Here is a 22,023-nt window from a genome sequence, read left to right on the forward strand (position 1 = left end):
GGTTGGTTGAATCCATGGATGTGGAACCACAAATAAGGAGGGTTGACTACAAAGTTATACACAAATCTTTGACTGTGTGGGTGCGTGTGTGTGGGGGCTGGGGGTCACTGGCACCCCTAACCTCCACGTTGTTCAAGGATCAACTGTATTTCAAACAGCTAAAAAACAAAACAAAAAAACCCCCTCAATTTCTTCTGTGCTTTCAAATTTCAATTTTTAAAAACATGCCTATTCCCTGAGTTGAACACAGTCAGAAACCTCCACTGTGCTACACTATGATGGTTTGCGGTTAGGTTAGTACATGTTATAGAAACTAAGAGTCTGTGCCTATCTCCTGGCACCATGCCCAAGCATTAGCTTTGGTTTTGTGATACTTTCTGGGCATTCCATACAATGATCATAATTCTACCAAGGACCTTCTCAGCTTTGAAAACAGAAGCACCAAGGAACCTCAAAGCCAGTGTTTTAAACTCCTGTCACGTCTGAAATTTTTACAGTGTGTGGAGTACACAGGTATCTCTCAAGCCAAACTCAAGAACTGAAGAGAATTATTTGGATGAAGTCCTTTTAATCTAAACCCTAGCGACTAGCTACCCTAAACTCAGGGACCAAATATATATGGATAATATGTTATCCCCTTTGCTGTCTGAACTCTTGTTATTGCAGGATGGAACCCACAAGATTTGGGTAGCAAGAGATACTCTCACTGTGTCACAAAACCTATACCATGGTAAAGAAACCCTCAAATTGAATTTTAAAAAATTTATTTTGACCTTCTGTTTAGTCTTTGCCACGCTACTTCAATAACACTATGGGGTCACACATTACTCCTAGGACAATGAAAGACCTGATGATGGGTCAAAACCTTCTTTTATTCTCCCAAGAGATTACCTGGTCATCTTTTAACTGTTTATTTCTAAAACAGAACTAATGCTGCACAGCGTGATAGATAGATAGATAGATAGATAAATAGATAAATAAATTAATTAATTAATTAATTAATTAAAAAAAAAAACATTCACTACCGAAGAAAAACATATATTAGAATATGTCCCAGGGCTTCCCTGGTGGCACAGTGGTTAAGAATCCGCCTGCCAATGCAGGGGACATGGGTTCGAGCAGCCCTGGTCCGGGAAGATCCCACATGCGGTGGAGTAACTAAGCCCATGCGCCACAACTACTGAGCCTGCGTGCCACAGCTACTGAAGCCCGCGCGCCTAGAGCCCGTGCTCCACAACAAGAGAAGCCACTACAGTGAGAAGCCCGCACACCGCAATGAAGAGTAGCCCCTGTTCGCCGCAACCAGAGAAAAGCCCATGCGCAGCAATGAAGACCCAATGCAGCCAAAAATAAAATAAATTTATAAAAAAATAAATAAAATAAAATATGTCCAGAACTAGAAAGTGGTCTGGAATATATATATTTAATATTTTATTTTTTAAATAAATAAATTTATTTATTTATTTTTGGCTGCGTTGGGTCTTCATTGCAATGCAAGGGCTTTCCTCTGGTTGCGGCGAGTGGGGGCTACTCTTCATTGCGATGCGCAGGCTTCTCACTGCGGTGGCTTCTCTTGTTGTGGAGCACGAGCTCTAGGCGCGCGGGCTTCAGTAGTTGTGGTTTGTGGGCTCTAGAGCGCAGGTTCAGTAGTTGTGGCACACAGGCTTCGTTGCTCCACGGCATGTGGGATCTTCCCGGACCAGGGCTCGAACCCGTGTCTCCTGCATTGGCAAGCGGATTCTTAACCACTGTGCCACCAGGGAAGTCCGAGGCAGTATATATATTTTTAAGGAGGTACCCTTGCTACAAGTCCAAGAGGAATGTGTTTATTACATAAAGAGCTGCCAAAGAAGGAATCAGAACCAGTTTAATAGGCATTTTAACTCAACATTAGAGCTCATGGGTTAATTCTGTTTTAAAACTTACACTATACGTGTTCTTTCCCTTCCTCCTTCCTCCAAAACACAAGAGAAGTAAATAAGTAAAAGGATCCAGAGACAAAAATCCAGGAAGTCTATCATCTTGAAAACTCTGGCCCCAACTTGGCTGTAAAGTTTTAAAAGCCACAATCACAGTTTCTCCTTCCACTGTAATCAGTTCCTCCTTTGTTACTGGCCAGCCATTAAAAACAAACAAAGGGACGTAAGTCCTTTGGATTGAGGCACAAACCTCATGAATTCTCAGATGCTCAAAGACTGGATCCCCAAAGTCTAGTCACTTGGAAATTCAGCCCTAGGTGGGATAAATTCCACCTAAGGCTAAACACCAGCCCCAAATTTATCATCAAGAACCATGAAGGAACATTAAAAACAACACTCAAGAAGGCAGGAATCGGGCTTCCCTGGTGGCGCAGTGGTTGAGAGTCTGCCTGCCGATGCAGGGGACACGGGTTTGTGCCCCGGTCCGGGAGGATCCCACGGGCCGCGGAGCAGCTGGGCCCATGAGCCATGGCCGCTGAGCCTGCGCGTCCGGAGCCTGTGCCCCGCAACGGGAGAGGCCACAGCAGTGAGAGGCCCGCGTACCACAAAGAAAAACAAACAAACAAAAAAAACAACAAAGAAGGCAGGAATCTGCAGAGAAATAAATGGATAGAATTTCCTAGGTTTTAACGTTTAGTACTAACTCTACTCTATAGTACTTAAAAGGCAGTTACAACACTTGAATCTGTGCCCCAGTAGAATACTGTGATGTATATGCTTTTCTACATAATAATACTGGAGGGGAGTTCCCTGGTCTAGCGGGGTTAGGATCTGGCACTTTCACTGCTGTGGCCCAGGGTTCAATCCCTGGTCAGGGAACTGACATCCCACAAGCCATGCAGGGCAGCCAAAAAAAAAAAAGAAAAAGAAAAAGTTGGAGAATGGGAATAATAATTGTTGCATAATTTACTGATTTACTGAGCATCTTCTATGTGCTAGGAACTGTTTTATAAGCATTTTGATATAACAACTTAATGACTTCTCACAACAACTATAAGGAATAAATTGTTATCATTTCAACTTACAGATAAGGAAACTGAGGCAAAGAGCTCAGATAACTAAGGTCACAAAGATCATAGGATACTGCCTCAGGAGTGCATATTCTTAATATGTTATACTCCAAGTATAGATATGCTTTTAGTTTGAAAGAAGGATCTATTAAAAACTGAAGGATTGTATGTCAATTATACCTCATTTTTTTTTTTTTTTTTTTTTTTTTTTTTTTGCAGTACGCAGGCCTCTCACTGTTGTGGCCTCTCCCGTTGCGGAGCACAGACTCTGGACGCGCAGGCCCAGCGGCCATGGCTCACGGGCCCAGCCACTCCATGGCATGTGGGATCTTCCCAGACCAGGGCACGAACCCGTGTCCCCTGCACTGGCAGGCGGACTCTCAACCACTGCGCCACCAGGGAAGCCCTATACCTCAATTTTTAAAAACAGGATTATAATTCTTAAATCTTAAGGGTTATAATTATTTGTAGACTCCTCAGAGAGAAAATGTCCTCACCATTCAGCTTGTTTTCTTTGCTCTGCCAACTCGTGGAGCCGCCGTAGGGCTTTCTCCTGCTTCTTCTCATCTTTGCGGGATCTTGAAGAAACATTTCGAGCAAACTCTCTCTGCTTGAGATCTTTCAATCTCTGGGTAACAAAAGAAAGGAACAGGGAGTGGGTGATTTAGAATAACTTGGGGATCCTGAAAGCAAGGCTTTCAGAATATTTACCCATAATCAATGGTTATAGTGCTAGTGTAGAATACAGTGTTATACTCTCTTATAGTAATTGAAAACACAATGGCTGATTACTTTGGGTAAAGCACTTGGAGTATCTGCATTCATAATTAGGACAGCATACCATTTGCTTTACTGGGCAAAATTAAATAATTTCAGAAGCAACAAGCAACATTAGGAGAAAAGAACACTAGGAGAAAAGAAAAGGGACTATTTAATCACCTGCTCTTCCAGGATGCAAAACTAGACAAATAGAACATGAGTTAAATTGTAATAACACAAGCCAAAGAGAACAGAAAGGGGTTAAGCTAGTATAGAAAATTACCCAGGTATAAGATCTTAAAAAGCAATGTACAGCTTACCTGGGGAGGTTATCTGAATCATTCAGACTAATAGAAAGCGTACTTTTATTTCACCATAAAAAGGTGCTATTCTTTTCATCATGAACCATTTTCTTGCTAACTAATCAAACAAACCATCTTCCAATGCTTGCATGTTCAGAGCTCACCAGTCTGACCACTTTCATCTGGTCAGTCTGCTGAAATTAGAGAGTAATATGTGTGGCTTTTCATTCCTTCATGGCCCTGAGAGGAACATCCAGGGAATGAGATGGGAGAGTAGAGACAAGTCAGAGTATTACTTAAAATCCTGATAAAAGAATGGGTCTTTTATTCTCAGAAGCTACTATATATAATTTTCCTTAAAACAAAACAAAAACAACAACGTTATGACACACTGATGACAGACTCCAGACATATCTATCTGCAATGAAGACATAACTAAAATTATTTTCAACATACTAGATAATATAAAAGCAAACAAACCAAAACACATATATTAACCTATGCTTTTACAATAGCATTGGGAAAAGGAATCTGACCCAACATAAAGTGGACATTGCTTTGTTTGAAAGGCATGATGTTCAACAGACAGAGGAATTTTCTTATCTATTATTTATGAAATGTGTTTTGAATCTTTTTGAATTGGGAGGGGAAAAGGGTAGAAAGACACACACAAAAAAAGATACACAGCTAAAGACACTAGTAGAAAAACTCACTCTTGTGATCTGGGCTCCCAAATTAGAAGGATTTGCTTTCAATACATCAGCTGAAAATGTCACATCACAAAAAAAAGTAAAAAATAAAACAAGAATGGAAGAGAAAAAAAAAAATAAAGCAAGCATTACTACACAAGCTCTCTTACTGAATGTGCAAACTATTATACTGAACAATCAGGGATAAAGCCATCAACTCTAAAAGGGTTGGGGAGAAGGGAAGCACCTAATACAAAACATGTATGTGTACATACACACAGACTGACACAGTAATAACCCCTTCTAGATAAATGGAACCATCTCCATTCCTTTAGGAAAAATGGTTACAGAACTTTAGGAAAGACCACTGTAGTCTAAAAGCAGTTAGTCTTATTTTCATTTACCTTTATTTTGGGGGCGTTCAAGTAACCAAGAGATGGCAAAATTGTTTTACTGAGGCTGGCAGCTCAAAATTAAGATTTTTATAAAAATCACTTCAAGATGGAGGAGCAACTATTTTAAATAAATATCAACTCTAATTTCCTCCTTCCAAGGAGAATGGGGCAGAGAGAAAGAGGACTATTGCATGATTATTTTAGGCCACAAACCTAGCTTTTTCCTTCCCTAAACACTTAACAGGCTCTCTAGCCAAGATTTAAATAGAATGATATGTTTTTCTCATTTCTGCTGTCTTTTCTCTAGCCACCTCATAAACCTGGAAAATCTCCCCATGCCCAGTCATTCCCTTCCCTCTTACACTTTTAGGAGTTATTTCCCAAACTACAGGACACTGTCTAAAAGAATGAACATTTTATCAAAGTCTGGAGTCTCCAAGCTAAGTCAATGATTTCCAATCATTCAGCAGCCACCTGGTACAAATTTGAAGTTGAAGGGATAGAACTACTTCCACATCAGCCTGAAGACACCCTATCTCAAATTCCCACCAGGTAGGGAGGGAAGAAAACGGGATGATGTCAATAGAACAACTTCAAATCGTGGTCCTATATAAGGTGTAGCAAACACTCCTGTATCACCTTTACAAACTTTACAGTTAAGACTAGGGTCTTAAAAATAGAATTGGGAACCCTAGAATTCTAACCCAAACCTTAAAGACAGGGCTTGGCAACTCTTCCAAACCCAAAATGTATATTTGGGGTCTCTCTCAGATAAGGGTGTTCTGATGATAAAAATGGATTCCTAACTCCAAGTCTCTCCTTTCTTCTCAGGGTCAAACTAAATTCCCCTCATAAAGTCTCTACTGATCCCTCACATAAGATAGGATTTTTCTTCTTTGTGAACTGTCTTATTAGCACTTTGTTATAGCACTGATCTAGCAATCATCATATTTAGCCTGACTACACTTATTCCTGTCTTTCAGAAGGGCAGTTTGTGTAAAATTTCAGAGTGAGAAAGACTTGGGTTCAAATCCATTAATTACTGGCCAAGTGGTTTCACCTCTGAGCTGCAATTCCCTCATTAGAAAAACAGGGCTATCTAGCAATAGATTTACGAGATTAAGTGTCAAAATAAATACAAGTAAAGCATTTAGTATGTCCAAACTGTTCAATAATGCCCCCTCCCCTTTATTTGGGGCAGGGACTATGGCTTATCTTTATAATCAACCCTTCAGCATAAGGAGCAGTGCCAAGGCTACAGAACTCATCTGGTAAATAATTTGGCTTAAACACTGGATCCTTGATTTTTGACAAATCTTCGTTACCACCTGTAGGAAAGTTTGATATGAAATATTTTCATATATCAATATTTACTAGGGACATATTCAAAGTAAATAATGTTTTTCCTAGTTATTACTCTCATACAGTAAGGAAGTCTCTTTTTTTTTTTTGGCCACGCTGCATGGCATGCAGGATCTTAGTTCCCCAACCAGGGACTGAACCCAGGCACTGGCAGTGAAAACATCCAAGTCCTAGCTACTGGATCATGAGGGAATTCCCGGAAGTCTCATTCCTTGGAGAACCAAAAAGCTGAGAAATTGAAACCCCTTACTCCTGAACAGAATTGGGCCAATGGCAAAAAAGATACTAGAAACTTCTCAATTTCCCATCTAAAAAGTAATTTTCATAAAGGTACAAGGCCCTCAATTCAGAATCAGATTTTCCAGTTGCCTATTTTATTCCAAAAGGCTACCAAGCTTGGCTCATATGCCACTGAATACCCGTATGAAATTCTGTGTGTGACCTGTACTTTTTACTTTCCACTTAAATTCTGAAGAGGAACTCAACTTTAGATAGCTTTTTCAAGGCAAGAATAGGGGAGCAACATAACTGACTGTCAAAGAGACTGACTGTCAGAGAAGAGTTCAAGTAAAGAGACCAAAAAGTACAGATGTGTCATCAATCCAAAAACTATTTTCAAAGGCTGAGCAAATTCCATACACACAAATTCAAGTTAGACTCTAAACTAGCACGCAGTCTAATCTGAATGGATATAATTAATCATTTAAGGTGACTCCAAAGCTACTATGTTCTTATCTCTGAAAGTTATAAAGTATGCTTTCTGAAGAGTTACTAATAAATTTGCTTATTTATTAATGCTTATTAATATAAATTTAAGCCACATAACACATTTTTAGCTGAAAAACATTTGATTCAAGGGAAAAGGAGACCAAACCCCATTCATAATGAAAGGGTTTGAAGATCTTGTTTTCCTGAAAAATGAATAGCATATTTCCAAAAAAGTATACATTTGTGGCAGAGAACATAATTTCTCACTGATTTTCACTCACATGGTAGCTGGGGTTTCTATTAAATTTCCCAAAAGACCAGTAGAGGGAAGAACTTAACAAATAACCCAGCACTTGAAATACCCATCCACAGTTGGGCTAAAGACCACTTCAAATGTAAATGACATTCTAGTTCTTAAAACCAGCTAAATAGCACTGTGTTGGCAGAAAAATATCTATTCCAGACACAAAATCCTGCTCCACTATCCATCTGCAAACAAATTAAACCAGAGAAATGAGAATCTGGTAAATCTTACCAGGCTTTCAGAGTAGGTGATATATTTGTCCACATTATCAATAATGTGGAGTGTCAACAGCAAGAAGTGGCACTGTGTTTGAGCTGGGAATGAATGAGACAGTTTTCCCTATCAACAAAAGATAACAAGGATCTCAGTCTAATAAAATACTTTTTATATTTTTTGATGCTACTGTTCTCTCTCGAATCACAACAAAATTTGATGTTAGAGGCATATATTTGATTGAGTATACTTTACTAGGAATAAATCTATTATCTTTCTCAAGTATTTGAAATCTATTACTGCAATTTAAAGAATAAAAACATTGTTTCCATGTGAAGGGAATTTCAGCCATCAGAAAACAGGCAGAGAGTATTTTCTATTGCCACTAAAAATCTTATGTTCTAATATTTACTCAATTCTAAAGAGGAACCTAATTCTGTCTCTTCAGGGTCAGATTATCTGTGATTTCTTTTTCTCACCAGATAGCAATCTCACTCTCCCAGAGATTGTTCTCAGTTTTCCTTTATAACTAACCCTGCAATGCACACACCATTGTCTATGGCACATAAGAGATGTTCAATAAACATTTATCAAACTGGTTTCAGTTTTAAAATCAGTTACTGGGAAAGGGAACACATACATATTTTTACGTATTATTTGTTGGTTATGAACAGAGATGGAAAATGGTGATCAAAGAAGCAGTGGTTGCTTGCAACTCAATCTGTTTTTCTGCCTAAACATGATCCAGCCCTTTCTGAACTCAACTACTACCTTTCCATTATGTCAACAACCCCACATACCCAAAATCCATGGCCTCTTCTTCCCACTGTTTCCTGCCTCTCTCCAATGACATAACATTAATGAGGAACTCCTTTCCCCTCCAAAACTGGAGTAGTCATGCTGTAGTTGCTTGGCCAGGTTACCCACTTCAAGTCTCAGTGTTTGATGCCTCTGGATGAGACCAGCCAGAACATCGCCATGTGATGAGGGAGGGAAAAGACCAGTAGAGAACACAGAAAGCCTCAGCGTTAAACTACTCACAGAAAAAATATTATAGTTGAAAGGTTAAGGAAATCCAAGTTACTGGGCATGAGGTGTAAATGCTTCTTTTAGCACATGCATATCAGTAAGTGATGAAAATGAGTTTTATTCAGTAACAGAGAAAACCAAATGTTTGGTAACAGAAAACTAAACTTCACTAATGATGATTACAGATACTAAAAAAAATCAGAGGGGAAAAAGAGAAGTATACATTCTTTTGGCTAGGTAACAGTAGTTCTAATAGTCATTTATGGCAATAGCATTTGTGCTCAATTACTCTGAAACACAATGACAATATCATTTGGTTAATATCAAATTAATTCGTCATAAAATCAGTTATATTTGCTTTATGTTCAGAAATACAGCAAAAAGCCTTAAAAGTATGTTATATCCTTTAATAGCACCAGGTGTATACTGCTTTAAGGTATTTTTCACACACACACACACACACACACCATGTATTCAATATATGAAGTCTCCATCATCACTACCAAAATTTAAGTTTGATAATGAAGTTTTAAAAAATAATTTTATTGATATGTAATTCATATATCATAAAATTCACCCATTTAAAGTATAAAATTTAGTGGGTTTAGCATATTTCCAGAGTTGTGCAACCATCAGCACTATCTAATTTTAGAATATTTCCATTATCCCCCAAGGAAAACCCATCCATGAGCATTCATTCCTCATTGCCCCTTTCTACCCAGTCCCTGGAAACCTGAACTATATGATCTATAGATTTGCTTATTCTAAACTTTTCATATAAATAAAATCATACAACATAAGGATCTTTTGTGACTGGCTTCTTCCACTTAGCATATTTTCAAGATTTGTGCATGTTGTATTTATCAGTAAGTCATTCTATCTTATTGCTGAATAACATTCCATTGTATAGCTGTACCACATTTTGTGTATCTATCCATCAGTTGATGGATATTTCAGTTGCTTCCACTTTTTGGCTATGATGAATAGTGCTGCTGTGAACAATCTTGTACAAGTTTTTGTGTGGATATATTTTCATTTCTCTTAAATATGTGTTGGTCATGTGGTAGCTCTATATTTAACATTTTGAGGAACTGTCAAACTGTTTTCCAGAGGGGCTGAGCCTCTTTACAACCCCACTAGCAGCGTAGGAGAGTTCCAATTTCTCCGTATCTTCTCCGGCACTGTGTCTTTTTCATTTTAGCCATCTGAGTAGGTGTGAAATGGTATACCACTGTGGTTTTGTGGATAACAAGTTTTAAGTATAGCTACATAATCCTCTAGAGATCATATCTGGAGGCAAAGATTTGCCCTCTAGGTAAAATCTGAAGGAGCATAATTCCTAAGAGTTGCTTAGGTCCAAAGCAAAGGGAACAGCAGCATCCTAGTTCAGAATTCTCTTTTCAGTACTGTCACTCACAAACTTATCATTATTCCTTAAGTTGCTTTAACTTTTCAGACTACAATAGAACATACAGCCTCATCCCAGAATCTCTGCCACAGTGCATCACTGTGATGAATGCATGTGTACAGAAGCAGAAAACCTGTTGAAAGCTACAAAACATAAATAAGGTAGTATCATTTTTATTCACTTTGGAATTGTGTGCCAAGATCAAGAACAGAGTTAGAAATACATAGTATGAGAATACAGGGTTTACCAGCAACCTTAGCTCCCAAAGGGTCTGTTTAGGGTTACCTCGGCTCACAAAAGCAGACAGCCTCCCTAAACAGATGCAGAGTTTTCCAAGGTTAACTAGGTTGTGATAGCAGGGTGTAAGGAATCTATTCTCAACAAAAGCAGAGGTGGTGGGTATATAAGATTTAACAGGTGAAAAGGCTCAAATCATGCTCAGTTGTTGGAAGACTGGCCAAATGATATCAATCAATTCTCTTATTAGACAAAACAATCCCGAAGAAAATGGCATCCACAGTGGTACAAAGTATCACTGAACCTAAAATTTTCACCTCTCTGATACAGGTTATTAAAATACAACTACAATATGCTTTAGTTCTGAGATACATTCCTCTCTTCACATTTGCTTTTGCTTCTCAAAGAATAATCTCTTCAGAAGTGAACTGTGCTATTTAAGTCAACATTTATGAAGCTTTGGGATTCATAAATACTTTATGATTTTCCTAACCTGTTTCACCTCTTTACAATAATTAATTCATGGTTTTCTAAGTATAAACATTCTATAAACACCCAAAATATACAGCACCTATGAAATATCTTCATTGGTATCTGATCTTAGTGATTTCACTTCTTAGAAAGGTCCTTTTCTTTTTATTTTAGCCCTAGAATTATCTTTTCTCACCTTGCCTTAATTTTGTTTTTACTTCAGCACCGCCCCCCACAACACCTGCACTGAATATCAAAGTTGCAGTTCCTTGAAAAAGGAATACAGTTACATTTCATCAGATCTGCAGTGGCTTCCCAGAGGTTCAATTGGCTTTGGTGTGCTTACTGTCCTGATGTTACATGTGCCAAGCATACGGAGGATCAAATGCATCGAGAGGCAAAAAAAATCTGACCAGTCAATAGTGAAACTTCAAATGGAAAGTACTTCAAACTTGAATAAAGTTCATGTGAAGTCCAAAAATGATCATTCCTTCTATCACCAAAGAATTTCTCAGAAAATACTTCAATTCGGAAGTATTAGACAAAGTTTAGACAAAGTTAACTAAACCATGTAGTAGTTACAGATTCTATTCTGTACAATTCAGAATAGAGAAATCACTAATGGCTGCTACAGGCTTGATTTGTTTTAGTTCAGTCATTTATAAAGCTCAGGAAACCACTACTTTTACAGCTAAAACAGACCTTGGTATTTCTTTTTAAAAAAAATGTACTTAAGTACAGGGGTTTTCATACTGAAGCTATCTTAGCAAAAAGAAGAGGCAGGCTGAAAGCATTCTTTCCTCTGATGGAGATACTGATTCTTCGTCAAGTTAAAGGAATTTCTCAAAGCTGCTTTACAGTACCAGATTTTGATACTGGATTAGACTACCACAGGTGGTTTTGAAATTGTAAGGAAGTTGTAGCCAACACTAAGGAAGAATAAGAAGGCATCCTTTCAATGCGCTACTTCCCTAGTGTCAATGAAAACCTGTGGGAGCCTGTGTGGAAAAGAAGGAAAGGTACAGGCCTGGGTCACAAATTCAAATATTTAGAGGGATTTGGTAGGTAATGCAATGAGTCTCACAGGCTGATGTAAAAGAAGAGATGAAGTGGAAACCATATCTAATTGGAGAATGAGAATATGCCTTTCTAAAGAGAAGGCAACTAATCAGCTTTACCCAACTGTTATGTTGATATGCAGGCCCAATGTTCTCAGATGTTTCAATTTTTCAAGATAAGCCAAAGCCTGAATGATGTAATATCTCATTTGAAAAAGTTGGGAACCAACTGAAATTAAAGGAGAAAAAAACTGACACCACAAAGACCAGGCAAAATACAGCTGAGCCTTGAATAACATGAGTTTGAATTGTGCAGATCCACTGATATGTGGATTTTTTTCAATAGTAAATACTATAGTACTATATGATCTGGGGTTGGTTGAATCCACAGATACAGATATGGAACCACAAATAGGGAGGAACCTCAGATATGGAGGGCCAACTATAAATCATACACAGATTTTCGACTGCATGGAAGCGTTGGCACCACTAACCCCCGTGTGGTTCAAGGGTCAAGTGTACATCTGTGGGACAATTTGTGATCTCTAGTTTATGTACTGGAGGCTAGTGAGGAGAGCCCCTTAGTGGCACAAATAAAAGAGAGTAAGACTGGAAGAATCCTGAGTGGGTAATAAGGCACCAAGAAAGCAAAAGCAAAAGCAAAACCAAAACACATCAGCATTAAAATAAGGCTACCGACTACTGTGCTGCTACAAATTTACCTCTGGGAAAGAGAATATTCTTTGGAGTTTGAAATTTAAACCTTGCAAGGCTAAATAAATGGTTTCCATTGTTATATCCATTAGCAGATATGTTTTTTTAAAAGGTATGCAAAATAAAGAGGCACGGAGGTAGAGACGGAAAAATGTTTAGTTTCAAAGTCAACTTTAACTTATAACTAAGTCAACAAAGGTAGAAGATGAATACTAATGTTTATTGAGCACTCAGGCATATCAGAACTAACTTATATAAAATGAATCATACATTGGGTTATCCCTTGAAGAATGGAAGGCTTACCCTTGAAAATCTCAAAATGTATGAAATTATCACTTTTAAAAAGGATTAAACTGCTAAAAGAGCCAAAATGTCTAATTACGTTTTTCATCTCTGAAAATCAACTTGGATCTTAATATCTGTGTATTAATGACTCTCTTCACAAAATATCTTAGAAAATTTGAGAAAAACTAGTGAATAGTGAGATGTACATAGTACCAAAGGGCAGGGAGATAAAAACATCACCACAAATGAGGGTGACCACATACAGCTCCTTTCTGAGAGATTACTTGTGCTTAATATAGATAAGGGCATGTTCAGGATCCTGCCTACACTAGTAAGTTTACCACTAACAGATTATTTCTCTGGAAAATTTTAATGGTGAAAATTTGATGAAAGATGCAAACTAGGGATTACTCATACAGGGTTGAATGTACTTACCTATTATCTCAGATTCATAATAATCCTGTGTGCCTTCCTGGAAGACAAGACAGGGTGTCTTTATGATTTTAGAGCATAAATTTGGAAAATGGTGGGTCCATTTGTATCGTAAGTTCATGTCCGTCAAAGAGGAATGAAAAATAGGACCTACCTCCTCCTCTTAGGGATTATTTAGCTGCGCTGTACCAAGGTCAGTTAAAGTCTCTTTAGAAATTCTAAGGGCAGGGGGGCTTCCCTGGTGGCGCTGTGGTTGGGAGTCTGCCTGCCAACGCAGGGGACACGGGTTCGTGCCCCGGTTTGGGAGGATCCCACATGCCGTGGAGCGGCTGGGCCCGTGAGCCATGGCCACTGAGCCTGCGCGTACGGAGCCTGTGCTCCGCAACTGGAGAGGCCACAGCAGTGAGAGGCCCGCGTACCGCGCAAAAAAAAAAAAAAAAAAAAATTCAGTACCGTGCATTTTTTGTTTATATATTTATAGCATTCTGTTTCAAGATTTTACCACTTGCATTGAGAACAGTATAAAAGATGAAAAGCCTACATTTTAACCAAATAACACTACCAAAAAACAAACAAAATAACAAACTTACACCACATCTGTTCTTTGTTTAACACCTCAGATGGGCTTTTGATCAAGGTGAACAAATAAGCTTACATGCATTCATTAATCACACCAGCTAAAGACTTTCTTCCCAGACCACGGATCACAGATATATTCTATATTAATGGATAAGGTAGTTCAATATAAGAAATCCTTAATTTTGTATTTTCATTTTGATGATAATCTAAAAAAGAGTAATAATAACAAATATTTGAGATCATTTAGATGAGAACATTAGAAATGTTTACAACATAACTGGGAATTTAAAATGAAATGGACTGGTTTGTACCAAACAAAGGCCAAACAATATCACAATATCATATGTATTTGAAAGTTTTTCAGCAGTCTTAAGAGAACAGTTTCTCAACCTCAGCACTACTGATCAACATTTTGGGCCAGGTAATTCTTTGTTGCAAGGAGCTTTTCTGTGAATTGTAGGATGTTTAGTGGCACACTTAGTCTCCACCCACTAGGTGCCAGTAGCACCATCTCCCTAGTTGTGATAATCAAAAATGTCTCCAGACATTGCCAAGTGTCCCCTGGGGGACAAAATCTCCCCAGATGGAGAATCACTGCAAAAGAGAAAAGTGATGAGAGAACAGAGGCAACACAAGGTGCACGGGAGAATAAACATGTCAAATTCAAATGAATCAGTTGTAATAATTTCTACTACTCTCAAACTGAGAGCAACATCACTAAAACATTATCATCCATCACATTAATGTTGTCAATGCAAATTTTATTAGTTTCGTATTTTTGCTCAGATTTAATTTGTAAATCTGTTTTGCTCTGATAGAATTTTTTCCCCTTAAAAAGCAAGTCTATACATGATTCAAGTTGGAATCACACTTTTCCTGGTTCATTTTTTTCTAATTGAAAGAAAGGGAAGTCAAGAAACTTCTTTCAACTAAAAATGTAACCTTTCTAATTGTTCTTTTTTGGTGCCTAAAGTTTCCTCTGGAGTCTTTTCATTTTTAAAAAATTTTTATTTTATATTGGAGTGTACTTGATTTATAATGTGTTAGTTTCAGGTATACAGTAAAGTGATTTAGTTATACATATAAATATATCAATTCTTTTAATTTATCATACACAATTCTTAACTGAAGAAATTCTCAAGAGCCCCAAATGGTAGATATGTTATTTAGATGTTAAATATCTTTGTTAATTCCTCAAAACAAACAAAACAAAAACAAACCCCCAAATTTGAACTACACACACACCAAAAAGCTGGAAAAGTTACTGGATAAGCAATATTCACTGTTGTATTTGTCTTTCTTGACAGATGACCCTTTGAAGTAGTAAGGTAATTGCTAATGTATCTTGTCCATATATATGCTCTCTAGATTTCTCTTCCTCAAATCAAGTAGAGCTGACAATATATTAAAACAATGTCCAAAGTTGTATAAAAAGTTGAAAAGCTATCTTCAATATAACTCTATCAGTGGAAGAATCTTAAACTGGTTAGGTGTGGTTAAATGTAGAAAAAGTATAAGGCCACAACCAGCTTACAAACTATTCCTATGCCAGTAAAAGAAAACTTAGTCAAAGCTTGCCTTTTATGTGCACTAAAATCTTATGGTTGGTTGGAAGATGAAACAAAGGTTAAAAAAAAAAAAAAAGGTTGGTTCGACAGGTCCAGCTTATGAGAGCATTCCAGCAATGCTCATAAATCTTACAAATTTAACAACTACAACCACTGTACCCCCAAAGACTTAGCAAGTTCTGCTAAAGTCAACTAAGATCAAATGGCTCAAAATTCTTTAATAAGTTAGAATTGTTCTATAGATGTAAAGATTCACTTCCTCCTTCTAAAATCCCCCAAGGGAATTGTTGCCGCCTTCTTTATGGCAGTACTAGTTAGGAATAAGTTTCTTTTCTAAATCAGTGAAAGAAAGAAAGAAAAAAAAAGAAAAGAAAGAAAAAGACCATAAAGAAGGTGTAATTCATTTTTCAGCAAGCTCTTCAACATGAAGCATCAGAATTTTCTGTTGAAGTTAAAATAGCATCTAACTTTATTTTCCTTCTCAAAATTTATCTATCCTCCAAGGTATAACAAGTAACAAAATGACTTACTGATAGGAAATAACCAATACAGCATGAATTCTTAGATACAGAAGATGAAATGACCACAGTCTGAGATAACTGTTCAAAGTTTAACAAGTTCAGAAAAGGAGAGAAAGGGAAACAAAGCTCACAGTGATCCTTAGTTGAAAAATACAAACTTAGAAACCACTCAAAGCCAAAAATTTTATGCATGATTTATGAAGCTCACAATTCTTCACTCTACATACAATCTTGGAAGGATGAGGTCAATGTCAGGACTCTGTCACTGGAGAAAAGTCAAGTCAGTCAGATGACCTCAGATAAAGATAGGCAGATACAAGAAACCATAATCAACAAGTTTTTTGAGGTACACTCATAAAAGTCAATAGTTATAACAAATAAAGTATCTTTTTCTTTGTTAGAAATTAACTGTTGTTCCTCACCTGCTTGTGTGCATGATCATAGGAGTTGATATGGTTGTCAAATTCCTGATGTTTCTGATATTGCTTATCACAGAGTTCACAATAAAAGTTGGCTCTGAGGTCTTCCAACGCTTTGGCAATTGCCTTCTCTTTATCAACATAATCCTGTAAGAACCACAAAATAAAACAAAAAATGACTTGGTAGAGTTTTAAGTGAATGTTATAAAAAAGTAGTCTTCCCTGAAGAGGAAAAGGGGCTTTTCATAACACTTAATGGTACCAGTTACAGTCAGATAGAGCAGAAGTAGCAATATGGTTGGGGTAATTAGTGTGTGGATATACTAATGGTTATCTTCAAACAAAGTTCAGAGTTTAATTTTACTTTCTCTTTTGGCAGTGTGGTGGAATAGATACTGTGGCATTCCCTACTCTATCCCTGGCTAAAAACCCCTCAACCAACCAGATATATAAAACACAATTTTCACTGCACTGCAGGAACCACACAGAGAAAAGTAAATCCCCGAGAAAGGCAATCGGAGAAGAAAAAAACAAAACAAAATTTTAAAATCAGCTATGACCTGAAACTGAAATCAGAGCTGTGATGGGCAAGGGCTCTTCTCCTTAGGACATGTAGGTGACACTGGAGCTTGAGGTTTGAGCAAGGTGGGGGAACTAAACTTGAGAAGGCTCACTAATAAGGAAAAGACCTGGTAGTAGGCTGGAAATCCCAGGATCTCTGGGTCTTGGCAGTGGGAATAAAATATATTCTCAGAAAGCATCCTCAATTTTGGTCCCAAAATTTTTCCTAGATTAGGATCAATAAAATATGAGTTACAATCAAAGATTACTACACACACAAAAGGAAATAAATCTATCACAAGCAAGAGTCACAAAAAATAAGCAATAGATTTAGTCCCCAAGAACTCAGATTTTGGAATAGTCTGTTACAGATCATAAAGTAACTATAAAATATAAAATGGAATTACAAAAATTAGCAAACATAAAACACTCTAAAAAATCAAAACCAAAAAAATAGGCAGATTGCAGAAATGAGATTTTTACAATTGAAAAACCTAACTGTAAAAAAATAAACAAAAAATTCACCAACCATCTAGGGGATGGGTTAAAAGACAGTCAAGATACAGCTCAAAAAAATGTAGCAGAGTGGTGAAAACGTTCTGGAATTAGATTGTAACAATGGTTGCATGACCTTGTGGAATATACTAAAAACCACTGAACTGTACACCTTAAAAGGGTGAGTTTTATGGTAGGTGAATTATATTTCTATTGATATAACAGCTGAGAATTTTTCAGAACTGATGAAAGATATGACTCCACAGGTACAGGAAGGAAGCACAGGTATACCACACAGGCTAAATAAAAATAAGAGACCTAGAAACACTCTAGTGAAACTGAGTCTCATAACTATGGGACCAAAGACAATGAAATCATACTACTACCCAGAAAAAAATTAAGGATCACCCACAATCAGATTGACAGAAGATTCAAAAGCAACATCAAAAGATGGAAGACAGTATGCTTTGGTGTGTGAGAGAAAACATTTTCATTTGTATACCAAATGAAAATATTTTTCAGAAATGATGAAATAAAGGCACTTCCAGATAAAAAGAGAATTTACTACCTACAGATTCATTAAAAAGGAACTTCCTAAAGCAGTATTTCTGAAATCATAGATTGTGACCCACTAGTGGGTCATGACATTGATTTCATAGATTGTTAACAGGCAGAAAAAAAGGAACAAACAAACAAGACGCGCAGGCTCAGTGGCCACGGCTCACGGATCCAGCCGCTCCGTGGCATGTGGGATCTTCCCGGACCGGGGCACGAATCCGTGGTCCCCTGAATCGGCAGGCGGGCTCTCAACCACTGCACCACCAGGGAAGCCCAAGTGGTTTTAATATTAAAAATATTTCTTACTGAGGACTTGAAAGTCACTGTTTTAAGGAAGAAAGATGATGTCAGAGACAAGGTCTGAAATACTAAAAATGGTAAGAAATGATATTAATAAATATATAGATTAATAATCACAACAGTAACAACAACACCTAGCTTGCAGGATGGAAAAGGGTTAAAAAAAATGCTAGCAGACACGGCCATTTATAATAGGAGAGGGTGTTTGAAATGAAAGCATTCTAGAGTCCTTCTACTGAGTGAGATGGAGTTAACTTTAGACTTTGTTAAATTAAGCATAATTTGTATTAGAATTCCAAGGGTTGTTATCAGAAGAATAGGAGTAGTAAAGGGGGAAGATTAAGAAAACTTCAATTTTGTAAAGGTAAGACAGACAACAAAAAATAGAAAAATCAGGAAAATATAAAGTAAAAAGATGTAAGAAACAGACTTATAAGTAATCACAAGAAATGTAAGTGTACTAAAATAAAAAACTGTCAGAAAAACAAATCCAACTACATGCTGATTATAAGAGATATCCCTAAAACATGAGGACTTAGAAAGTTGAAAGTTAAAGGACAGAAAAAGACATGCCAGGCAAGTTACTAACCAAAAGAAGCTGGAGTAACTATTAACATTCAACTTTTTAAACTTTATAGCAAAAAGCATTACTTGAGACTGTGGCCAGCTATGGGGTTAAACATTACAAGATTATTCTCCAAATAAGCTGCACTGCTAATTTTTTTTTTTTTTTTTTTTTTTTTTTTTGCGGTACGCGGGCCTCTCTCTGTTGTGGCCTCTCCCGTTGCGGAGCACAGGCTCCGGACGCACAGGCTCAGCGGCCATGGCTCACGGGCCCAGCCGCTCCGCGGCATGTGGGATCTTCCCGGACCGGGGCACGAACCCGTGTCCCCTGCATCGGCAGGCGGACTCTCAACCACTGCGCCACCAGGGAAGCCCCCTGCACTGCTAATTTTGAAAAGCCAACACAGATATGTTGGTTATCCATTAGTCTTAAAAGGCTCTACAATCAGCCTTTCTTTTATTCAGTTTAGTATCTTTTGGATATACTTTCAAAGCATCTCTATCATCTAACATCTCTCCACTATTTCTCACACGAGCTATTTAATCAGTATGCAAGAGAAGGCTGATGTATTTTGTGGAATGCCAGTATTGAACTCATTTGGATAAATGAGTTAAAATTGAAAAGTGAATATATAGCACATTATGATTTTTTTCCCTATTTGATCCTTCTCAATAGTTTTCTCTCAGCATCCTCGGCAATTTCATGTTGTCTGGCTATAAAGCAACTTGTGGATATTCTTCCTTATCAGTGCTGGTTTCCCAGACAGAAGTCAGAAAGCTCACCTTCCCAACTTCCCTTAAAACTAGGGTGCAGACATATGGTCTATCCTCTTTTCCTGTGAAATGCACCTGCATGAGACTTTCATTCCAAAGTGAGCAGTATAAAGAAGCAGGTGCCGGGACCTCCCTGGTGGTCCAGTGGCTAAGACTCTGTGCTCCCAATGCAGGGGGCCTGGGTCAGGGAACTAGATCTCACATGCCGCGACTAAGAGTTTGCATGCCTCAACTAAAGATCCCACACGCAGCAACGAAGACCCCGTGTGCTGCAGCTAAGACCTGGCTCAGCCAAATAAATAAATATTAAAAAAAAAAAAAAAGTCTTCTGGTGGCAAATTGATTTTTTTATCCGAAAATTTATCTATTTTTAATCTCTACTCTTAAAGATATTTTTGCTGGGTGTACAATTCTAGGTTGATGGTTGTTTGCTCTGAGCACATTCAACATTCCATTAGATTATAACAGAATTGACACTGTATTCTGACTTCCGTGTTACTACAACAGTTCTTCAAAGATTGTGTATTTTTCTATGGTATTGTACAGTTTTACCAGGATGCGTCTACATGTAGACTTCTTTTTTATCTTGCTTGAGATTCATTAGGCTTCCTGAATCTGTGAGTTGTGTCTTTCATCAAATTCTGGGATCTCCTCTTTGAACACTGACTGCCTCTGCCCTATTCTTTTTTTTTCTTTCGTTCTGGAACTCTGTCTAGACACATTAGAGCTTCTCATTCTTTATCATCTAACTCTTAATCTCCTCATGTATTTTCCATTTCTCTCTCTTTCTTGCCCTCCCTCTCTCCATTTTTTCCTGCATCCTGATACCTCTTCAGATGTGTTACAATTTAATATTCAACTTTGTGCAAAACGCTATTAAATCCTCCCATTGAGTTTTTATATGGTGTCCTGCCCTTTACTCATGATCTCAATCCCTGTTTATTCTTAAACATATTAAATATGCTTGTTTTACACACTGTAATCTGAGCTGACAATTCCAATATCTTAAGTCTTAAGGGGTCTGACTCTGCTCTTTTTTTTTCTCCATTAACTCTAGCCCATAGTGTCTAGTTTCTCAGTTGGATTTGTGATATGACTATGATCTTCAGTTTTGGAGAGCTTTATCTAGGAGTTCTTTTTTTTTTTTGGCTGTGTGGCTTAGTTCCCCAACCAGGGTGTGAACCCAGGCCATGGCAGTGAAAGCGCTCAGTCCTAACCACTGGACCACCAGGGAAACCCCTATCTAGGAGTTTTTTGAAGCCTAAGTTGTTCTAAAGAAGTTTGAATTTTCTTCTTCCCAAGGGCCTGAGACCACTTTACCATATATTTCATTTACTCTTAAAATGTCATTATTGTATGTCCCACTAAAAAAAGAAAAGAAGAAACTTCTCAGCCATCATCTCTTGGAATCTATCCCATTTCTCTCTCCTATTGGGACTTTAGTAAAATTGTATTAAACTGTCTGGATATTACCCCATTGATCTTGGATAATCTGTTCTGTTTTTTTACTTTTTCTTTCAATTTCAGTTTGGATAATTTATATTGACTTGTCTTCAAATTTACTGATTCTATCTTCTGCTGTGTCTAGTCTGCTGATAAGCTCATGGAAAGAATTATTCCATGAGTAGAAAGAAATTCTACTAGAAAGAATTCTTCATCTCTGATACTGTGTTTTTCCTTTCTCCCTGGGTGATTTAATCCATTTCCGTGACTTTATCAATATGCTAGACATCTCCCAGAGTCCAATATTTCTTGCTGAGACCAACAAAAGAATGCAGAAATAAAGAGGAAAAGAAGTGGGGAAAAGGGAGGTGGAAAAAAAAGAAAGGACAAAATGAGATGGCAGATTTAAATCCAAATATACTGGAAATGACATTACCTATATTTAGATTAAATACTCCAATTAAGAGAGACTGGGGCGGCGGGGGAAAGATACTGGAAGACTAGATAAAACACCTACAAATAATCCAACTAAATGTTGATTATAACAGCTAAAAGAAAAAGACATCAGAAAATACACTAACCAAAATAAAGCTATCAAAATTGATATCAGAAAAAAGAAACTTTAAGGCAAAAATATCACTTTATAATAATAGGCTCAATCTATTAACAATTATAAAGTTGTATGCAGCTTCAAAATATATAAGCAAAAATGCCAAAGCTATAAGAAGAAATGGAAAAATCCACCATCAGTGGGAGATTAACATCCCTCTCTCAGTAACATAGTACAAGCAAGCAAAAACATTTAGTAAGAGTATAGCTGATTCAAGGAATACAATTAACAGTCTCAAACAAATAGGATATGTGTAAAACTGCAACCAACAACTAG

At 37.4% G+C, this 22,023-nt stretch overlaps 1 protein-coding gene across 10 annotated transcripts in view; it reads right to left on the bottom strand.

Moving 5' to 3' along the window:
- The window catches only part of GPATCH8 (G-patch domain containing 8), a 98,888-nt gene that overhangs the window by 6,811 nt on the left and 70,054 nt on the right, over positions 1-22,023 (bottom strand). For 5 of the 10 annotated variants that reach the window (XM_059046462.2, XM_059046465.2, XM_059046464.2 and 2 more), the window contains 4 exons: positions 16,446-16,589; positions 8,522-8,672; positions 4,764-4,813; positions 3,487-3,617 (listed from right to left, as the gene is read on the bottom strand). In XM_059046462.2, the coding sequence (XP_058902445.1) occupies positions 3,487-3,617; positions 4,764-4,813; positions 8,522-8,672; positions 16,446-16,589 (476 nt within the window). Of the gene's footprint in view, positions 1-3,486; positions 3,618-4,763; positions 4,814-8,521; positions 8,673-13,358; positions 13,492-16,445; positions 16,590-22,023 lie in introns of those variants that run through there. The other 5 variants (XM_067021905.1, XM_067021906.1, XM_067021908.1 and 2 more) reach the window with 2 other exon arrangements.

This window comes from Kogia breviceps, chromosome 19, assembly GCF_026419965.1.
Source record: "Kogia breviceps isolate mKogBre1 chromosome 19, mKogBre1 haplotype 1, whole genome shotgun sequence".
Lineage (NCBI taxonomy): Eukaryota > Metazoa > Chordata > Mammalia > Artiodactyla > Physeteridae > Kogia > Kogia breviceps.